The 20256-nt window shown below is 42.1% G+C and overlaps 1 protein-coding gene across 1 annotated transcript in view; it reads right to left on the bottom strand.

Annotated features, from left to right (window-relative positions):
- KIF26A (kinesin family member 26A) overlaps positions 1-20256 on the bottom strand; it is a 140824-nt gene that overhangs the window by 93167 nt on the left and 27401 nt on the right. The window contains exon 3 of the mRNA XM_032771622.1: positions 2382-2882. Within this exon, the coding sequence (XP_032627513.1) occupies positions 2382-2882 (501 nt within the window). The remainder of the gene's footprint in view (positions 1-2381; positions 2883-20256) is intronic.

Raw genomic sequence — 20256 nt, 5'->3', positions numbered from 1 at the left:
TTAGCCTCTCCATTGCCCAGTCTTTAAAATGGGGATAAGACCCAATTCACATGCTGTACTGAGTTGAGTGTTAATTCATTAATACATGTAAAGCACATTGAGCTATTTGGATAGAAAGCTACTACTTAGTGTAGTAAACACATTATTTCAAGAAGGATCTTCTCTCATGCATCCTGTATATCAACTAGAGATGGCCAAAGGTCAGAATTTCCAGAATTTTAGCATTTCAAAATTTGGTTTCACTCCAAAACATCTAATGATCCTTTCTGGTCTTAAACCCTATGAATCCACATTTTTCAAAATTTTCTCACAGTCCATAAATCTTGCAGAAGTTTCATTTCAAAAACACCAATACATGGTGCTTTCAAACAAAGTGTTCTCCCCGGGACAGGCAGCTGCTGAGTGAACTTCACATTCTTCTCAGTCTCACTGCCACTGCTGCATTCCATCTGGCTTGAGAAAAAGGAACCCCCGGGGCCTTGGCCCTCAGGCAGTCCACATGGAGGGACTGCCATGGAGCTGCAGACCCTGGAAACCTTTCCCAGAAGCTCAGAGCTCCTGGCTCTGCAGTAATGCACTTGGAAGCCGTGACACCCCCACAGCAGGAAGGCTGAAAACCTCTAAGGCCAAGTATGATGGGGGTGCCCAAGAGACATGAACCCAAGAAGCCTGGAGTCCCCAGCTGGGCAGTCTGCATGCCAGAACTACCCAGCAGCCCACCAGGCAAGCTTGAAGGGAACCAGGCAGATTTCCCCAGCAAGCTCCACCCTCCTCATTTCATCACTCTCCTGTGACATATACAGAATTTGAAAGACAGCACACCATTATACACAATATTGTCTAGACTTCTACCTGGTATTTAGATTGGCCTTCTATACAATACTTTTCATTCATACAGCACCTTTCCATGCAGAGGTTCCCAAGGTGTTTTAAAGACCCAAATAAGCTAGTTTCTGCTTTTTATTTTTTATCACTGTAACTATATGGTAAATCCATGACTGCCTGAGGCAGCAAGCCGGGGGCGGGGTGGCGTGCCGGTTGCTGTGAGGGCGGCAGTCAGGGGGCCTTTGACATGTTTCTGTGGGAGGTCCGCCTGTCCCGCGGCTTTGGCAGCAATTCGGCGGCGGGACCTCCCACAGAAACCCCGTCGAAGGCACCCTGACTGCCGTGCTTGGGGCGGCAAAAAACACAGAGCCACCCCTGGGTAAATCCATCTGACTTCCATGGAGACACCACAGATTTACCTCAGGGTAACTGAGACCAGAATCTGTCTGTATAATCATTTCACCCGCCACTGAAAGTCAGCCCCCTCTAGGATGCACACACAGTAGCCCTTCTGTAACCGCATCATTACAAAGCAGTGTTTTTAGAAGGCAAAGTGTCCTGCTGAACTTGGAGCTCAATCAGCTGAAGCTACCAAACAAATTTAGGCCGTGATTATGTGCAAGGATGTAAACTGATATACAGTAGTATGCCAAACTGAATCTGAAATCTGTCCAGAGCCAACAGCTCCAATCTTGCAAAATGTGCTACAGGATATTTAAATGGCCACCAGTAGACTTCAATTTACATAGATCTCATCTAAATGGTGGCACCCCAACAGCACAATGATGGGGTATTAGGTCAGTATGAAATTTTACTTAAAAAAAGAAGAGTGTCCCCTACATAGCAAACAACTTTTGGTCTGTTTTCTTGAGGGTCTTTTAATGACCAATACAGATCATACAAAATTGGTAATGGACACTCTTTTCAAGGTAACAAGCTTCTCTATATAGGACTTTTTTCCAAAGACAGATGTTCTATGTTCTAGAGAGATGCATACAATACAGGAGTTGTTTAAAAACAGACCTCACTGGAATTCAGAGTCAAAAATACAATGATCTTAACAGGCACAAAGCAACATACTAACATTCTGAATAGCCTTTTTCTATAGTAGAAACTGTCCTGCAATAAATTAAACTTCAGAGTTCCTATATCTCTGCTACCATATATGAATAACTTCCACTGCATTCAACTGGGCTCCAGAAGTTCAGCATTATACTCAGAATCATGAGTCAAATTCATCCCTGGTATAACTCCCCTGAAGTTTACGGAGTTATGCCATGGATGAATTTGGCCATTGGTGTTTTTTAAACCTAGACACCTGGTATGTGAAAGTTAAGATCATCTGTTATAGGCAAAGCTGAAATGTGTGCAAAGAGATTTGCAAGAAGGTTGTTCTATCACCTGAGATCAGAAGCAAATTAACTGTTCTGTACACTGGAAAAAAAACACATTTTAAAGCTCCTTTCAACTCTAATTTCTCGAGACATGGTTCACAGTAATTTGAGCTGATTCCCTAAAAAACTAATAACCATTTTATCCGAGTTGCCAGTACTTACTAGACAAGCTTGGGGAAGAAAGCTGTTCACCCTGGAGATACTCCACATCCCCTCAAGGTATTGTTGAGCCTGGATAGTCACGGAGCTCAAAGCACCACTGAGGCCACTGGGAGCCACCGTTACTTGAACACTGGAGTTTGGAAAACTGCTTGTGCCTTGAGGCCATCCAAGTCCCTTCTTTCTCTCTGTCCCAGAGAAAAGGTTTGTTGATTTTCCGGACTGTCTGCCCACCTGCCCAGCAACAAGGGGCAAATCCCTTTGGGATGACACAGTCACCATCCTTGGTAAGACACTGGTCACTCCTCCAGAGCTTTGAGGGAGGCTGGGTACTTCTTGATAGCTGGCTTGATTAAGGGTGTGGATCATCTGAATGGCTTCCTGCTTCAGCTGATTCAGGTGGGTGGCGCAAATTTCACATCTGCTCTCTCCTTCGTTCCTGTTTTTCTGTAAATAGTCAGGCACTTGAAGCTTATCAAAAATTAAAGCTGATAATCTTGTGTCCTAAAGACAAAAAAAAAAGTAGAAAAAAGAAAATCAGTCCAAGACAAACACAGAAAAAGGAAATGCAGTCCACAACTCACTCTTCATCCTTAGTGGTACTTGTAGTGAAGGTATCTTGCTAACTCTTCGGCTTCAGCTGAGTACCCTGCCAGACTCACAGCCCGTAACTGATTAATCAGTCATAAGCAGCTTCATTTGTATAATGCCAGCATGAAAATTATTATCGGAGTTTAACAGTGGAACTTGTGGTGCACTTGATAACTACTCATCTACTTACCCTCCTAATTAACTCTTCTTTTGAAATGTGCCCATGTTTTTCATGCTCAGAAACAATGTTGTTTCTGGTGCAGACCCTACTAATATCATAATGCATTTCAAAGGCATGCAATCATCTTAAACCCATGAAAATTAGACCTCAGTGCACTAAACAGATTAAAGTGTGACCTGGTGAATGTTTTGTGGTCCTTCCCCTCAGTGTTGAATAATCAAGCAGCATCAGAATTAGTTTACCTGATACTAACCACAGCTGGCTCCTCTGTTAGTTGGGAACTACATTTCTGAACATTGTGATCTATTGCGATGGCAATATTTTCTTACGCTACAACTGCTTTATGAAAAAAAATATATATTTGGAGCCTACCGCAACTTTCAGAGGTGGGAATGCCAAGAAGCTGATTTGAAAGCAACATCTATTTTATTTCCACTGAATAAGCTTTTCTCTCTCAAAATCATTTCATGCCTGTCCAGACACTTTAAAACCCATCGCTGTGCTTTCAATTCAGAGATACAGTAATCTATCTCCTAAAACACGCAACTGCCTCTCCTCCCCAACAGACTATTCTAAGGATTAGGGAAGAGATTAAATCCAGCTCTGTTGTTAATCTGCTACCAATACGTAATGCTGTGCAATGAAACTGACCAACTTCAAGCACTCATGCTGAGCTCTCCAGACAATTAAGGTTTTAATGAAAGATCACAGAGCAACCCAAGGTTTATTTGTTTAATTTAAAAAAAGTGAAAAAATGTTTAATTTGCTTGTTAATGATGAGGGCAGACAAAGCTAGTGACATAGCCATATCGTGTGTGCTTACAGTATACCCAGATTAGAACACTTTAAAAAAAAATGTGTTACTTTTATGCTAAGCTGTGATTGCCCTCAAGGAAATGAACAGCTTACTAGAAGTCCAACTAATTCTATTTTTAATTATAATATACATCAGTAAAAACTGTTTTTAAAAATCCTGGCATTGATATTTTTGCTTTGCGTATTATTCTCTTCCAAGTGAGCTATTTCCCTGCAGTTTGAATTTAAAAAGTCCGAAAACACTATTTAACAACCCCGGCAGAATCTTGGACTTGATTTCATTATCATCTGCTGGAGTACTCTTGCCATGTTTTCTTAAACATATCTCACAAAATACAACACTGCTGTTGACAGAAGCTGTTACGAATGTATTTAGCATCACTCTGTTCATTAGCTAATATCATTAACTATTGTACTTCTTTTCATTATGCTCCTAAATGATTGTCCCTTAGATGAATATCTAAACACTGATACTTCTAAGCCTTGGAAATTATAAAGTATTAGTGCCTATGGCATTACATCATTAGAATGAAAAAGAAGTTCTGTTGCTACTGCTTGAACAATTATTTCCCCAGTACATTGTATTAGGGTGACCAGATGTCCTGATTTTATGGGACGGTCCTGATATTCGGGGCTTTTTCTTATATAGGTTCCTATTACCGCCACACACCCCAGTTTTTCACACTTGCTATCTGGTCACCCTAGCCAAACCCCACAAACAATGACACACCTGATTAGATTTACTCACGTGAGTAGTTCCGCAAGAAACATATATTTTCCAGGTATAGTGCTATTTAGTTCTCTTAAGAGCCAATGCTACATCCGTGGGACTAATCATGTGAATAAAGTTGAGCCCCAGCATAAGTGTTTCCAAACTCTGGGATTATGTGACTAATAGGGCAATGCTAAAATGCTATCAAATATTTAAAATAAGCAAATTATTACGTGAAAATGTTTTCTGATTAAAAATGTACTTCTGATGTAAAGAAATCAGTAAGCTTAATTCTGCTCCTCCTTTCAACCTAGTTTCCAGCAGGGTATCTATTGACCTCAATAGACTTACTCTAGATTTAAACCACTGTAAGAGAGAACAGAATGAAGCCCATTATGCATAGATATGTGAAGTGATTGATACAAGTTCAGTCAAATGTGCAAAGTTACAAAATCGAGATGATACATAAATGTTTTCAAAAAACATCTTCTTTAGGAAATTACATGGCATCAATCATATAAGTGTATCATATTGTAGATTTAAATATCCTAATTCACTATAAAAATGGTCTCCCCTTTCCAGTGGTTGGATTTTATCAAGCAGTTGCAGGAGGCCGTTTAAACAACTCAAGCCGTTTCTCTACTCATTTCTTGCAGCTCAGCCCATCCTCCTCCACCTTCTCACTCAGGGACCAGCTGTGCAGATGGTTTACTTTTATTTTTCCATTCGGTGTGACAAAAGCACCTGGCTAACGGATGGGTGTGAAGGGTAAAGGAAACACAAGTTACTGTTAAAAACATTAAACGTGACTTAAAAGTTAAACCAGCCCAATGAAAGGGATTTCACTACCCTGTGACAATCCCAACTCCTGAATCTCCACTTCAATAGCCTCCACTCTAATAAATGGGGAATTCTTATGGGGAAGTTACACTCACATGTTTTACAGAGGGAAGAAATTAAAGTGACCAAATGTGCTCTGTGCACTGCAAGCAAGAGGGGTAGAATTCCAACCACAATTACTGCCTCACAGATAGAAGGAAAAGAGCCAGACAAGGAAGGTTATGTGGTATGGTAAAGACCTCACCATTTAAACCCAAGCAGTGCTCCAACAGTGTTTTAATCTGTTACACTACAAAGGATAGAGCAGTTGTCTTTTACACTGTAGACGGATATGTTGATCTTTCCTCAAAGCACATGAACAAATCACACAGTACTTGTCACATCTATCATGCTAACTCTTGTGACAGACCCAGACCAGTGGGATACAGGAGTTTAGTAGAGGGCAAATATACTGGGCACTGGATGAGTAGTTTTCTGTTCCCTGAGTGACCAGAGCAGGGGCTGCACTAGAGTAATCAGGAACCTGCTAGAACCAGTTAAGGCAGACAGGCTGATTCGAACACCATTGCAGCCCATCAAGCAGGTATAGGCACCTGGAGTTTAAAAGCTCACTCCATCGGGGGGGGGAGGGGCCAGAGGAGAGGAGCAAGAACGTGGGAGCCTGGTTGAGCAAGAGGACAAGTAGCTGAGAGTGAGGGCTTCGGACTGCCTGGAGGTTTGGAGTATAATCTACAAGATATTATCAGCCACCAGGAGGGAAGGTCTGTGTGAGGAAGAAGAAGTGGTTTGCAGAAGGCCATGGGGAAGTAGCCCCAGGGAGTTGTCCGCTACATGCAGCTGTTACAGGAGGCACTATAGACAGCTGCAATCCACAGGGCCCTGGGCTGGAACCTGGAGTAGAGGGCGGTCCTGGGTTCCCCCCAACCTCCCAACTTCTGATCAGTCACAGGAGGAGTTGACCCAGACTGTGGGGAAGATCACTGAGGTGAGCAAATCTGCCAATAAGCGCAGGACCCACCAAGGTAGAGGAGGAACTTTGTCACACTCTCTATATCTACTTTGTGTACATCATTAGTAATTATCTGCAGAATGCTTGAATGACTTGAATGGTACGGTGCAGTTTACACTGATAGCTTCCCCTGGTTCTGAAAACCTAATTTCACTTTTAAGTAGGGTGACCAGACAGCAAGTGTGAAAAATTGGTAATGGGGAGGGGCAGGGGGGAGGAGGATAGGAGCCTATATAAGAAAAAGACCCAAAAATCAGGACTGTCCGTATAAAATTGGGACTTCTGGTCACCCTGCTTTTAAGCTTGTTTGCTACTGTACGTGAATTCTGGAAGTGCATAATCAACCTGTAGTAAAGGCACAATCCAGTAAACTTTTACTCATGAGAGTAACACAGATGGTCCTATCAGGGCTAATTGCACTGAGAGAGAGTCCAATCCAATGCTCCATTAAGTCCCAGGAAGTAAGCACTATTCACATGAATAAGATCCATGGCCTGGTCCTGACAACCTTTAAGTGAGTTGTCCTTGCTCACATGAGTAATCTCACTCACTTCAGTGGGACTATTCACTTGAGTGAGGATTACTCACACAAGCAACAGCTACAGGACTGAAAAGTAAGGAAGGCAGATTTTAAAGACCCTGATTCTGTTCCCAGTAAATCTATGGGTAAATCTGTTATTTACTTCAACATGAGCAGGCCTGGACCCAAAGTTTGCCTTAAGGTTTTATCTTTGACAGTAATAAACATAATCTCACAACAAGCACAAGTAATGAAAAGGTAGCTTAAAAAAAGAGAGAGAAAGGAGAGATCAGTAATTTTAATTCACACTTCTCTATCTGATTTCTGTCTCAGCTATTGCATTTCTACCTAATCAAATTTGACAAGGACCAATGAATTTGCAGACTATAAGGCTGCAATATATTCCATCTGCCACAAAAAAAAGAAAGTGAGGGTTTTCTTTAGTTAATATTTTTTAAATAAAGGTTTCAAAGCATTCCTCACTACTGTAAAATACAAGGGCTCAATCAATTCCCATTGAAGCTGATAGGAATATTCCTATCCACTGTCATGGTAACTGGATCAGGCCCTAAGGCCAGAATTTTTAGAATAACCAAAACTTCCATCTAGGCATCAAAATAAGTGGCCAACTGTAAAAAAGGTCACTACCCAACATGCCTTGATAGGAGCGGAGCTCTTTTGAAAATCTGACCCACTTGTGGGTGCTGAGCCCTTGAAAATCTGGCTCTGAATTCTTTTGAAATTTTGGCCCCATATGTCCATGCACTTAAAGTCTGCAGATGGGTACTTTTGTCTAGGCAACCACAAGCAGTACTGGCTATTCTTCCACTGCAAAACAGAAAAAGTTTAATCTTTAAACCTTACCTTCAGCTATTTACTTCATATGCCCACGCTAACCAACAGGAGAGAAAGAAGAAAAGCATCTGAATTCTCACTTAAGAAGCTGCAATCACTGAAGTAATACCCACCCATCATGTAACCCTATCCTTTCAGTGAGAATTTATACCTGTAGTGTGAACAAATGATGAAAGAAACTGCCAGCAACCATCCTTACTAATTACCTACAGGTCTCTCCTTGTTCATATAATTCAAGTGAATCTTGAACAATATGCTGCATTAAACTAAATTCTTAGTTTTAAAAGCAAAATATTCAAAGAAAACTAAATGTCATATTAAAGTATTACCTTAAAGATAGACCAAGGTGCACAACATTTTTCAAAGATGTTTTCTGAGAAAGGAATGTACTTTCTCAGTGCAAAACGATCAATGTTAATGACTTTTTAACTTAATTGCCTTCCCAGCTTTCTGCTGTGTTGCTTACAAATTAGTTTTTACCTTACATGACATTGTGCAATATCCACTAATATCTTCTATATTGATAAACACTTTGAAGGTTGATGCTTGCGTTCAATTATCTATTCACTGATAGAAAAAAAGAACACAGTGCTCAGCAAAACCAGAGGCCATTCAGTGTAATCAGACAAAGAGCAGGATGAATAGTTCATTTTCAAAAACCTCAACCACATGTATCATGTAAGTGACATCATAGGGCAGGCACTAATTATCCTATGGAAGGGAGAATATGAATTATGTTTCTTCAAGTAACCCATGCTGTAAATGCACAATCCTACTGCCAAATATATTCCTAGTATATATGCAGTAAAGAATAAAATATGCAAAATCCTCACAAGAAAAGTATTGACTGGATGTCACCATTTTTTTAAAAAGCTAAATGTAAGCTGAAAATTGTAAATGTACTTGAAAATATATCTCTGAATAGGGAGGCTTGCACACCACACCTTCAGAGCTACTAAAATGTGTTTAAGTTTGAAAACAACTACATGCCTTTTTAAGGCCAAATCTTGCCCGCTCTCCCCACATGAGTATCCCACTACCTTTAATGGGACTACTCATTTAAGGCAGGAGAATTTGGTCCTCCCTGTGCAGCCGTCAGTGGTATAAGTCTGCAAATTTTGTTTAAACACCTCAGCATAGCTCCGCTGACTTCAGCCAGCTGAAGATCTGGCCCTCGATCTTGTGTTTTAACTGTAGCTAACCCAGAGAATTTTGAAAATTGATTTGAGCACATTTGAACAATTTATAAATAGGTTGTGTGACTTTATGACAACATTCATTTGTATAACCAAAATGAAGTACTATGTTAAATCTTCTTGAAAAGAGATGTCATCTTACACTGAAAACTATTGCAATGGGTTTAGTTATTCTAAAGCCTCAACTGAGCTCTCTTTAATTCCATTTCCTACCCACTTTAATGTACTTTAGTGGCCCACAGTAAAGTTAAAGCCATAGGTGTGTGTTATAAAGATGAATTGTGCTATTGGAATGCATAATACAGTGGAAACAGGAAACGAGAGCAATCTGGTTTATTTACATCTCAGACGCCCATCAGCACCTCAACCTACTCCCCATTGGTTACAAGGTCCTTTCCTGTTATCTTGTTGCATAGGCCCCTGCAACGATTTGACTTGTAACCTCTCACAATGAAAGGGTAGAGGCTGACTGCTCAGAGATCTGTGGTTGTGAATAGGCAGGCTATTGAAGCAAAAAGCCCTGCAGTGTATCTAGTTGGAAGAAAACAAAATAAAGGTAATGGTTGTGATTTAAAGTAATTAAAGGACACAAACAAAATGTACAATCCCAAAGAGATCCACTATCACAATTAAATTTAAGTCAATATACAGGAACCAGACTACTTTGGAAAAACAGTAATTACTATCATATAAAATATTACTTTTAATCTCTTTTCTTTATGGTCTAATTAAACAGATATTTTACTTGCATTTGAGTCAATTTTAGTATTCTGTGTATTCTATAAACTACACATCCAAACGAGTATGCAATTTTATGCTTATTTTAATAGTGTATAGTTCATTTTAAAATAATGGCTTTTAATTTGTACGTTTGTTGTTGGTTTTAAGTAATCCTTTAATTTTTTTCTCTTTCTCTCTATTCTGTGACTTACTGTAACTTCACAATGCAAATTCAGCACTGATTTTGTTCAGATGAAAATGTGCTCTTACAACACCCATTTGCTACTTTGTCTCTATCATAGTTCTTTATAATACAGACGTTTTGGAAAATAGTTATAAAGCCATCACTACACTTATAGCTAACCCGCTGTGTCTCAAAAGCTCTCCTTTGAATGTTAATTTTTAAAAAACATTTCGATAAAACCTTTGAGAGAAATTGGATATTTTAAAGAAAACTTGATCAGTTTTCTATTTTTAATTATTTTCCTCTTTGAGGCTGGGGAGTGAATTTTCACTGGTGTATTAGGGCTTTAACTTTGATCATCTACTGAATTGCATGGAAGAGCACAACTTTTTTCTTAAAGCAAATGTAGTATTTGTGAAAGGTGCTAGATTGACATCTCTAAAGATTGTCCTCTATGAACCACAGAAGTCAAGCATCTGATGCCCTTACAAATAACAAAGTAGTGCCTTAATCCATGAGTAGTCTCAATGATTTCAATTAGACTGTTTGAGTAGTAAGGTTCTACTGAATGCGAGTAAGGGATTTAGAATCTGTACAGTGTACACAATTCACACCGCTGTGTCAAAATGCGCTTCAGAACTCTATTTTAGATGAACCACCTTGACAAGGAGAAAAGAGTATTTTAGTCTCTATATCCATTCAATCCTTGGACTCTGCTGAAAGCAATGATTGTGATGGTCAGTTTTGAAAAGTGGACTATCATCTCTGACAAGAAACAGGATTGAGACCAACATCCCACTTCATACAGGCACTGGAGAGGTAGGAGATGAACAACTCTTTGGGCCAGCTCTTCAGCTGGTATAAACGGGTAAAGTTCTGTATATTTCAACAGAGCTATGTTCACTTATATCGGCTGGACATCTGTACTTTTCTATTTGTACAGCTCAAAGCTTCTGGATTTCTACCTCAGTGAAAATAATGTCAGGTTGGAAAACCTGGACATGACTCTGGAAAAAATGCTTGGAGTACACAGGACAGCTGTATACAAAATCTTTGTTGTTCCAGTCAAGCCACCTCAATCCCACTAAAAGGATGCTTAACAGCAAAAGTTAGAAAGTTGACATTTTTCATAAATTTTTCATAAAACAACTCCTCATATATTTAATTTCACCTTAAAAGGCCAGCACATGGCATAACATCATACTCATTTAATGCATCTTTCACTTGCTCATTTTATCAACTACTTTTTTAGTGAATGAACACTTGAGGAATATAAGGTAATGGCTCGACTTTCAGAAGAAGGAAGGCTGCCTATTGTGTATTCCTCCTAGAAGCTACAAATTGCCATATGCAGATGTGTAGTTAGCACAGCAGGAGATCTAGCTCCAGAGACTGTGTATCTCACATGATAATTAAAGTGTCAGTGCTTCAGCAAAGACTGACTTGCTGGCTTGGCTTGACTTTAAATTTACAGTGATGGGGATCACATCCTCTGTGGGGTGAGACTTTTCCCCCTCCCTCCCACTTGGACTTTGTTCAGAAAACTAAGCAGGAGGGGGGCAAAAGAGGAGGGGATAGAATCCTAACTCCCCAAACCTACAGGCAAGCCATGTGCAGCTTCAAGACAGTCTCTCCCAGTCCCTTGGCTGGCACACAGTCTTGAACAGGAGACGCTACTTCTCCACTCCTCCTTTGAGCCACTGCATAGGCATAGATCCCATGGTCTTTCCATCTGCCCACCCCCTGAAGACAGTTCTGCACTTTTCAGAGGTGGTTCAGACACCTCTTTTGCAGCCACTCCACCTACCTCTTCCCACCACAGCCCCACAGCGGGTCGTAAGTGATGTGGAGGGGCATTACAGTCACACTGCCAGAGCCAAATCCTCCTCCAGATGCCCCTGTTGCCATTCAGGTAGCTGACTCCCCCTCTCGTGTGGCATGGGGAAAATATGCAAGCAGATCCTGCAGGATCATCCTCCAAAGAATCAAAGAACCTTTCTATGAAAATCCCTTGGCCATGAAATAATGATCTCAGCCACACAAATGGGAGTTGAAAAAGACTTATTAAACAACCCAGTTTCTCCCCTCTCAGAGCAGGACTGTTCTCTACAGTTTCATTAAGCAGGGTACTGACCACACATACTTTCTTTGCACAGCACCACACAGACTACAGTGTTGCAGACTGACTTGCTGTTTGTGCTCAGGTGCCATGGGTGAGAGGACAGAGCAGGGGCGGCTCTAGCCATTTCGCCGCCCCAAGCACGGCGGCACGCTGCAGGGGGTGCTCTGCCGCTTGCCAGTCCCGCGGCTCCGGTGGACCTCCCACAGGCGTCCCTACGGAGGGTCCGCTGGTCCCACAGTTCTGGTGGACCTCCCACAGGCGTGCCTGCTGACGCTCCACCGGAGCCGCAGGACCAGCGGACTCTCTGGAAGCACGCCTGCGGGAGGTCCACCGGAGCCTCCTGCCGCCCTCCTAGCAACCGACAGAGCACCCCCCGCGGCATGCCTGGAGCCGGCCCTGGGACAGAGGCACCAACAGGATAGATTTTAAATGCGCTACTTCCCTTTGGAGGCTATTTCACAACCCATGCAATTCAATGTCAGCAAGTTTTTGAGCCTGCATTTTTCTTGCCTTAAGTTTCTGCCTTTACTCCTAATTGTATCCCTTTTTACCCACTCTAAATAATTCCTCATCTCTTACATATTTACACAGTCTATTATCACAATCCCCCACACTCCTTAGCAGCTGCCTAGCCAAGACATACATATATAGCTCTTTTAGAAATAAATCCTTCCAGCCACATATTCAAATCTGTTGCTCTTCTCTTCAGTTTGTCTGGAATTTTCTGGAACTGAACACAATATTCCAAGTTACAAATAACTAGGGCCCAGAATTGATAAAAGTGCGCCAATTTCAGTACCTTCAGCTAGAATAGTGATTGTAGGGGGCTCATTAAAAAGCCAAGATGCTCTGTGAGAGAAAGTAAACCAGCAGTATTTGATTATAAATGGAGAGACATCCAAAAGAAAGCTGATGAGGCACCAGTTATGGTGACAACAGGGTGGCATGACACCTATCTGCAGGCTTATCTCTCAACTGTGGATTTTATGGCATCTTCATGAAGACTTTATTAGGTAAACACATTGCTCAATGGACCCAGAGATATTTCTTCCATGTTTTCAGGAGGAACAGATTCCATGTAACACGTTTTCCATCAGACATATAGGATGGGTAGACAGAGGTATCAAAAGATCTCTTATTTAGGATGAAAACAAGGAATAATGGGAATGATGAACCGAGGCCACTGGGAGCTGAGAGCAGCCATACCTGCAGACGCTCAGGTAAACAAAGCGTCTCGTGGCCTGCCAGTGGCTTACCCTGAACAAGCCGCGAACCAATTTTGGGAACCCTGACATAGTGGAATGTTTTTATTGTCATTTGTTTTCTAGGCCCTTCTGGAAGAAAGAAACCTAACCCAACACACGTTAGGAAGAAATGGTAGGTATTAGTGAATGGAGGGTTTCTTCAGGAAGAGAAATTATAGCCTCAGGATGAAATTCTGGTCCCACTGAAGACAATGGCAAAACTCCTATTGACTACAAAGGAGACAAGCATCCCCAGCGTAACCCAAAATCAGCTATGAACATTTTTCTTTCATTGATCTGCCTATTTATTTCGGTGGAGGTTCATGCAACAAATGTATGAAGAGTTTTTGGATGATGAGTTGAAATAATATGGAAAATTCCTCCCACTTTAAAACTGAAATACTGTGGCACTAGATTTTATTGTCTCAATTTTTCAATAAAAACTCAATTATCTATGTTTTATTGCTATTATAAAAGAGAAATATACATTTAAAAAAGAAAATCTGTGTATACATGTCTTGCTAATATGGTTATAATAAAACTTGAAAGCCAGCAGGGCTGCGTCTACACAGCAGCTAGGAGGTGTGCTTCACAGAGCAAGTCAACTTACACATGCTAGCTCTGCTCAAGCTAGTGTGCTAAAAATAGCAGTGTGGCCACAGCAGCAAACACAGCAGCTCAGGCCACCAGCTAGGGTTGCTACCCATCCAGGTTTTACCCATAAAGTCCAGTTTTTAGCTTCTGTGTCCAGATGCCATTCAGGGTTGCTAGGTGCCCAGTTTTTGACTGGAAAGTCCGGTCAAAAAGGGGACCCAGCAACTCTAAATGGTACCCAAACTAAAAGTCCGTTTCCCAGAGTAGAGGGAGGCACCAGGTCATTAACTCGTGACCGCCCCTGCTCAGTTACCTCCTACCTGCAGGCAGGCTCCTTGAGACTATCCAGCAAGTGACAGGGGCGGGGCCTGGGGTGGAAAAGTTGGAGCAGGAGCATTGCCTTGGGGGCCTGATTATCAGTAATTAGAAAGGTGGCAACCCTACTACCCACCCAAATACAATCCTGCCCAACTCCTGGGTATATACTCAGGCAGCCAGCTCAAGCCACCACCCATGCCACTGCATTCACACTGCTAATTTTAGCATGCTAGCTCAAGCAGAGCTAGTGAGTGTATGTCTACCCAAGATGGGAATTACGCCATTCAGCTCCTATGTAGACATACCCTAAGACAGCTCCAGTTGTGGCTATGGTGTAGCTGTTCCACGGATTCACTGAGTTTAAGGCCAGAAGGAACCATTATGATCATCTAGTCTGGCCAAAGAACTTCATCCAGAACCAGTGACCCCCATGAGCCTGCTTAATAAAAAGGACACTTCGCTCTCCCTCAAAATTGCACTTGTATTCACACCTTCATACCCTCAAAAAACAAAGTGCATTTAAAGGAGTCATATTTTTACGTACAGCGAATGTGAATACTGTACAATAAAAACACGAATGGGCAGATCCGCGGCTGGTATAAATTGTCATAGCTCCACTGGAGTCAATGGTCCCATGCCAATTTACATGAGCTCTGGCTCTGGCCCCAAAACTTTACTACCGAAGACACAAACATTGTCATCTTGAGAAATATGAATGACTTCCTGAATGCCCAACTCCCAACATAGCCCCCTCAGGACACTGACTGTGTAATAGTAATATTTGATTTATCCTTGTAGTTCTGTTCTCAGAGAAACTCATTATGCAGGAGTATGCTCAAAAATGTGCATTTTATTGCACAAGGCTGAGGCCATGATTCGCGGGGAAAACTTGCATGGAAGCTATGGACTGGGACATTGTAGCTCCAGCTCTGATCAGCAAAGAAGCACGGGTATAAATTAACCTGGACATTTCATAAAAGCTCCTGCATGGAAAGGTTAGGAAAGATTGGTGAAAGCCCATATTCTGAAGAGTCTTTCATCACAAAGGCAAGTCAAATAAATAAAAACAGGGAATGACAAAGCCGCACAGCCAGCCCGTTCAGCCACCTAACTACACGACAGCCCAAAGGCATCTCCAGAGCCATCAGAACAACTGTCTGTGGAACCTGCCAATGAGCCAGATGCTGCTGCTGGAATAATGCTTGTGTTAACATAAATTCAGAGATGCGAGATGCTTAACAGAGAGAGAGCAATCAATCTTCACTATTATCATGTGGCTGCCAAGCTTTACTACTATGCCACGGAGACATGAAAACAAACTTCGTCAGAAACATTTTGATTCTCTTTGACAGCCAACTTTTTTTTTTCCTCCTTTCTATTTAAAAACAAGCCGTGATCTGGGTGTAACTATAAATGACCTGATGCTTTTCCTGCGTTAACAACAGAACCAGGAAAGAATATCATTCGCTAAAGAGTTCACTGCCAAAAAGCCAATGAACTTATCATACAGTTTAGGAAATTCCTATCTTGCACACCAATTAGTGACCCAACAATGATTGATTTTATGATCCCATCTTGACTTACAAAGAGAACTTCCTTTGGGGCTCAACTTTCCATTACCCAACATGTGGAAAACTGTACATGATGGATGCACTATGCAGACCAAAGGAAAATAAGTAATTTTTTAACCTTGATTCCACCACGCGGCTCATGTTTTTGTCTTCCCAAAGGAGATGCACTTTGAACAGTTACTTCCTTTCCTTGCCTTCACCTCCTATCCCTGCCACACACAAAGTGGGCTCTTGATCAAAACAAAAACAACAGGAACTAGCAGCTACTAGTTACAACTGGATCAAAACATTTTTATGCACTAACACCTCAGCCAATTCGCTGTCCTTGAAAACGCTACTTTAATCCTCTTCTGCCCTCCCACACCAGAAACCATTAATGAAAGTGACTCCTCTTCACCCTGAAGCATCGCATATTAAAAGTCACTGCTTTTTAATCACAATCCAATCGGGCAGGCACTCACATCTCAGAGCTGCAGAAAGCAGCTGAGCAGTACATTTGAGCACCTGTATGGTGAGAAAATTTACTGATACAAAAGACAGGCAGGATGTTTATCCATTATTTATTTTATTTAACTAACAGAGACCCCCACTACACAAAATCCAGGTCTGTGCTGTATGCTAACTGCTGTTGTAATCGCTTCGCTGAAAGCACAAAAACACCATTACTGAGTACTTGGCTTATAATGAGTTAAATACAATTGAGCACAGACAGATTGATACGGGGTTTTCCGCTGACCCACAAAAACCTTAAAAATTAATACAGTTACTGAAGTGCAGGGAACAGAGGCAAACAAGCACTTCTCCAACACATGGTGTATTTGGTAGAAAAGCGAGGCACCATGCCCTTGGCACAGTCATGAGATCCTGAGGTAGGGGCTCCCCTCCTCCTTGCTATGTCACTATTCTGGGCAGTGGCCACAGAGCCACTTGGTGACGTCCCAGCCATGCCACCTGCCTTTAGAGGCAGAGTCAGTGAATCTGTCTCTCCAATGCCATGTGTGGCAGTGTGGTCTCCAGGGAGTGGCCACAGAGGCTTATTTTGTGCCAGGGCTGAGCCCCGGAACCTCTAGGGTTGACCGTTCATAGCCCCAGCACCTCTGAGCTTGCTACATCAGTTATGAATATAAAAAAATGCCTTGAGCCCTGGCACCTAATTTCTTGAGCCCTGGCACCTCTTCTGTTACAAATTAAGCATTGGAGGCAGGGTCTCCAGCTAAAAAGTGAAAGCCTAAGAGGCAACATGGAAGCTGTGGGCACCCCTATCCAGGGCCGCCCGGGGGAGGGCAAGTGGGGCAATTTGCTCCAGGCTCCGGGCCCCGGAGGGGCCCCCACGAGAGTTTTTCGGGGCCCCTGCAGCGGGGTCCTTCACTTGCTCCAGGGGCCCCTGAAAACTCTCGCGGGGCCTGGGCCCCCAGAGCTTCTTCCACTCCGGGACTTTGGCAGCAATTCGGCAGTGGGGGGTCCTTCCACTCCGGGACCCGCTGCCGAAGTCTTTCCACCCTGGGACCCGCCGCCGAAGTGCAGGGTCCTCAGTGTCAAGGGCCGAAGACCCCAGACCCCCTGAATCCTCTGGACGGCCCTGCCCCGACCCAGTGCAGTTTAGCTGCAGCTGGCTGACAGCTCCCAAATGGAGATCTCGTACTGTCAGCGGCTTCATTGTCCCAAAGAGCGCCCCACCCCACTCACCAGTAATGTCTGTGGGCTCTGTGACTGACCCCCTCTCAAATCCCAGACCTCTCTCCAGACACACATTCCCCTCAGTCTCTCCTTTCTCCCATGCAACAGTGGCCTCCATGTCCCTGCAAGGGGAGAGACAAGGGCCAGGATCACCAGTGGCCCAATGGAGGGGCATTAGCTTCTGCTTCCTCCAGTTCTCCAGGGCTCCACCAGCACTTTGTCTCTGCTCCCCTACCACGCAGACCTGTCTGCGCTACTAACCTGGCAGTAGTAGTAAATATTTATAATACGCTACTGTCCATAGGCCCAACTGGCAGTGGAGCTTCATTGTGCTGGGAACTGCACAAACTTAGAAAAGAGACAACCCCTACCCCAGAGGATTTACAATCTAAAACATTTTGATTTCACCCCAATATACCATACAGAGCCCTGGCAACTCTGAAGTCCACAGTGCTGTATGCATGATGACTCAAAAAATACTTCACAGAGAGAAAGCTTATTCAGAGACTGTCTGAATGAACTAATAAGATGCAGTCTGAAAAACACTCAGTATAATTAAACAACCTGTACAAGACACAACTGACAGAAATACTTACTAACCAAAACCGTTAAACATGTAACATCCATGGTGCAATTAAAACTTTGCAAAGCACTATAATGTACACCTGGTTATTGCTCTGACATCTGCTTCAGTTTTATATGTGTTTATAAGTTGGACCAAAGAGAAAGATAACTGATTTTATGGACTGATCATGACAAAAATGACAACACGTTACAGTTTACTGTTCACCAGAAATGGTATAAAAACTCAAATAAAGCATGTGTACTGTTCGAAATACTTAAAGTTACCACATTTTATAATGAACCATATATAACCAAATGGCTTTCATCCTCCATTGAAGAAGAATAATTTTATTTTAAACTAAGGATCATGTCATAAAATGAGAGTGAATTCAGAGTCTGAACAATCACAGTTGTGCTGAGCATATTTTTAGGCATATGGCAATTTTATAATGGTCATTGGGGATGAAGAGCTAAAATTCTATTGCAGACTCTGAATTTAAGACTTTTCACATAAAGCTGCACCTCTCAGGAAATGAAGAATTTGTTAACTGTGTGACTGCCATGACCTCAGAATGTATTAGCCATTAAATCTGGAGGTCTTGTTCAGTGTAAAAGAAACCAATTATTTTGCAGTAGATCCAAAAAAGTCACAACTAAGCCTCTGTTCTTTTTAAAGAAAGCAGAATACCATCTTATATAGATTAAGCATACACCCCCAACACTCTGCAGCTACAATATGCAATATAATGTTCCCAAATAACTGCCCTGATTACTATTGTGAGTCTAGCATTTAAAAAGTTCCTTCCTGTTTAAAATGTAGAAAGCCAAGTATATTTTCCCACCACTTGCCATTGTGTAAGACTCCTTTCAATTTCCAGCAAACTAGCTGAAGATGGATTAGCCTCCAAACTGATATTTTTAATTAAGCATTTTTCTCTCATTACAAATTTCCTAAACATATCTCTAATCTTGATGACAAACTTCAGTGTTCAGTGGTGCACTACAGTCATTGTGCTCTTGAAAATATTAAAGATAATCAATCCGGATTTCCATCAAAATGTAAAATGAAATGAACAAATTATACAAAAGGTGCTACACACAAATAGGGCCTATCTGAGGGGTTTTTGAAGGGTGACCATTGATGGACAGCTTCCCTCTCTTCCATATGACTGGAAATAGTATAACTATTAACAGGTCAGAGGAGAAGAAGCTGATACTCTCCACGAATACATAATGATATCTTCCCTTTGCACTCATCCCCATGCGATCATGTGCTTGGCATACGGACTATGTTCATCTCTCATATGCCTGCTCTCCCTAGACATATCCCAGCATTAGCATTCGCCCACACTCCAAAAAAAACCATACAACCTCTTTCCCCAGGCTGCCTCTCATCCATGGTACACCCAGTTCCCCATGTTCACTCCATTCTGGACAACCTCATACCCATCACTCTTCCTGCCTCTTGTGGGACAACCTTCTCCAGGCAGATCCCCTTCCCACAACACAATGAAGGAAAGAAATGGGTGTCACCCCATCCCTGCAAGAGAAGATGAGAAGTGGGGCTTATCAGAGCCTGATCTTTCACACATACACACACAAACACAGAAGGGAGACAACAGGGAGTGCAGTCTTCTACACCAGATCTTCGCTCAGAAGCCTCTCCGAGCCCAGCCCTCTCTTTGGTGACTGATTGATAACACTGGGCACACAGAGATGGAAAAAGATCATTGGATCAAGATAGTACACAGGTCTAAGAACTATTCTACTGATGCATCACTAGCCCGTCATGCACATGGAATTTCTTCCATTCCTGGGCTGTCTACCTTGCACAAATGACACTTCTCTACCCTCCTCAGAATTGCTACTACTTCTCTCTGAAAAGCATATCAGAGGATTCTTCGCTCTTCTAACTGACAGAGCCTGATGGCAACCTAATGTTGCAAAAAGAAAGCCAAGGGCAACTCTTGCCACACTCTCTTCCCAGTCAAAATTGCTACAAACCAAATTCTTAAGTGAGTGATGTTTTCAGCACTGGGCAAACAGATCCAAAGTTTGCATGTAGCAAGAGCATTTTAATAATTTCCTTTATATTCTTTTTTAATTTACTGATTTAAATGATCTATTTTGATGGATTGTCTCTTTACAAATCTTGCACCAAGGA

The sequence above is a fragment of the Chelonoidis abingdonii genome, chromosome 4, assembly GCF_003597395.2.
Source record: "Chelonoidis abingdonii isolate Lonesome George chromosome 4, CheloAbing_2.0, whole genome shotgun sequence".
Classification (NCBI taxonomy): Eukaryota; Metazoa; Chordata; order Testudines; family Testudinidae; genus Chelonoidis; species Chelonoidis abingdonii.
The sequence above is the reverse complement of the archived record's forward strand: the minus strand, read 5'-3'. Positions and strand labels throughout refer to the sequence as shown.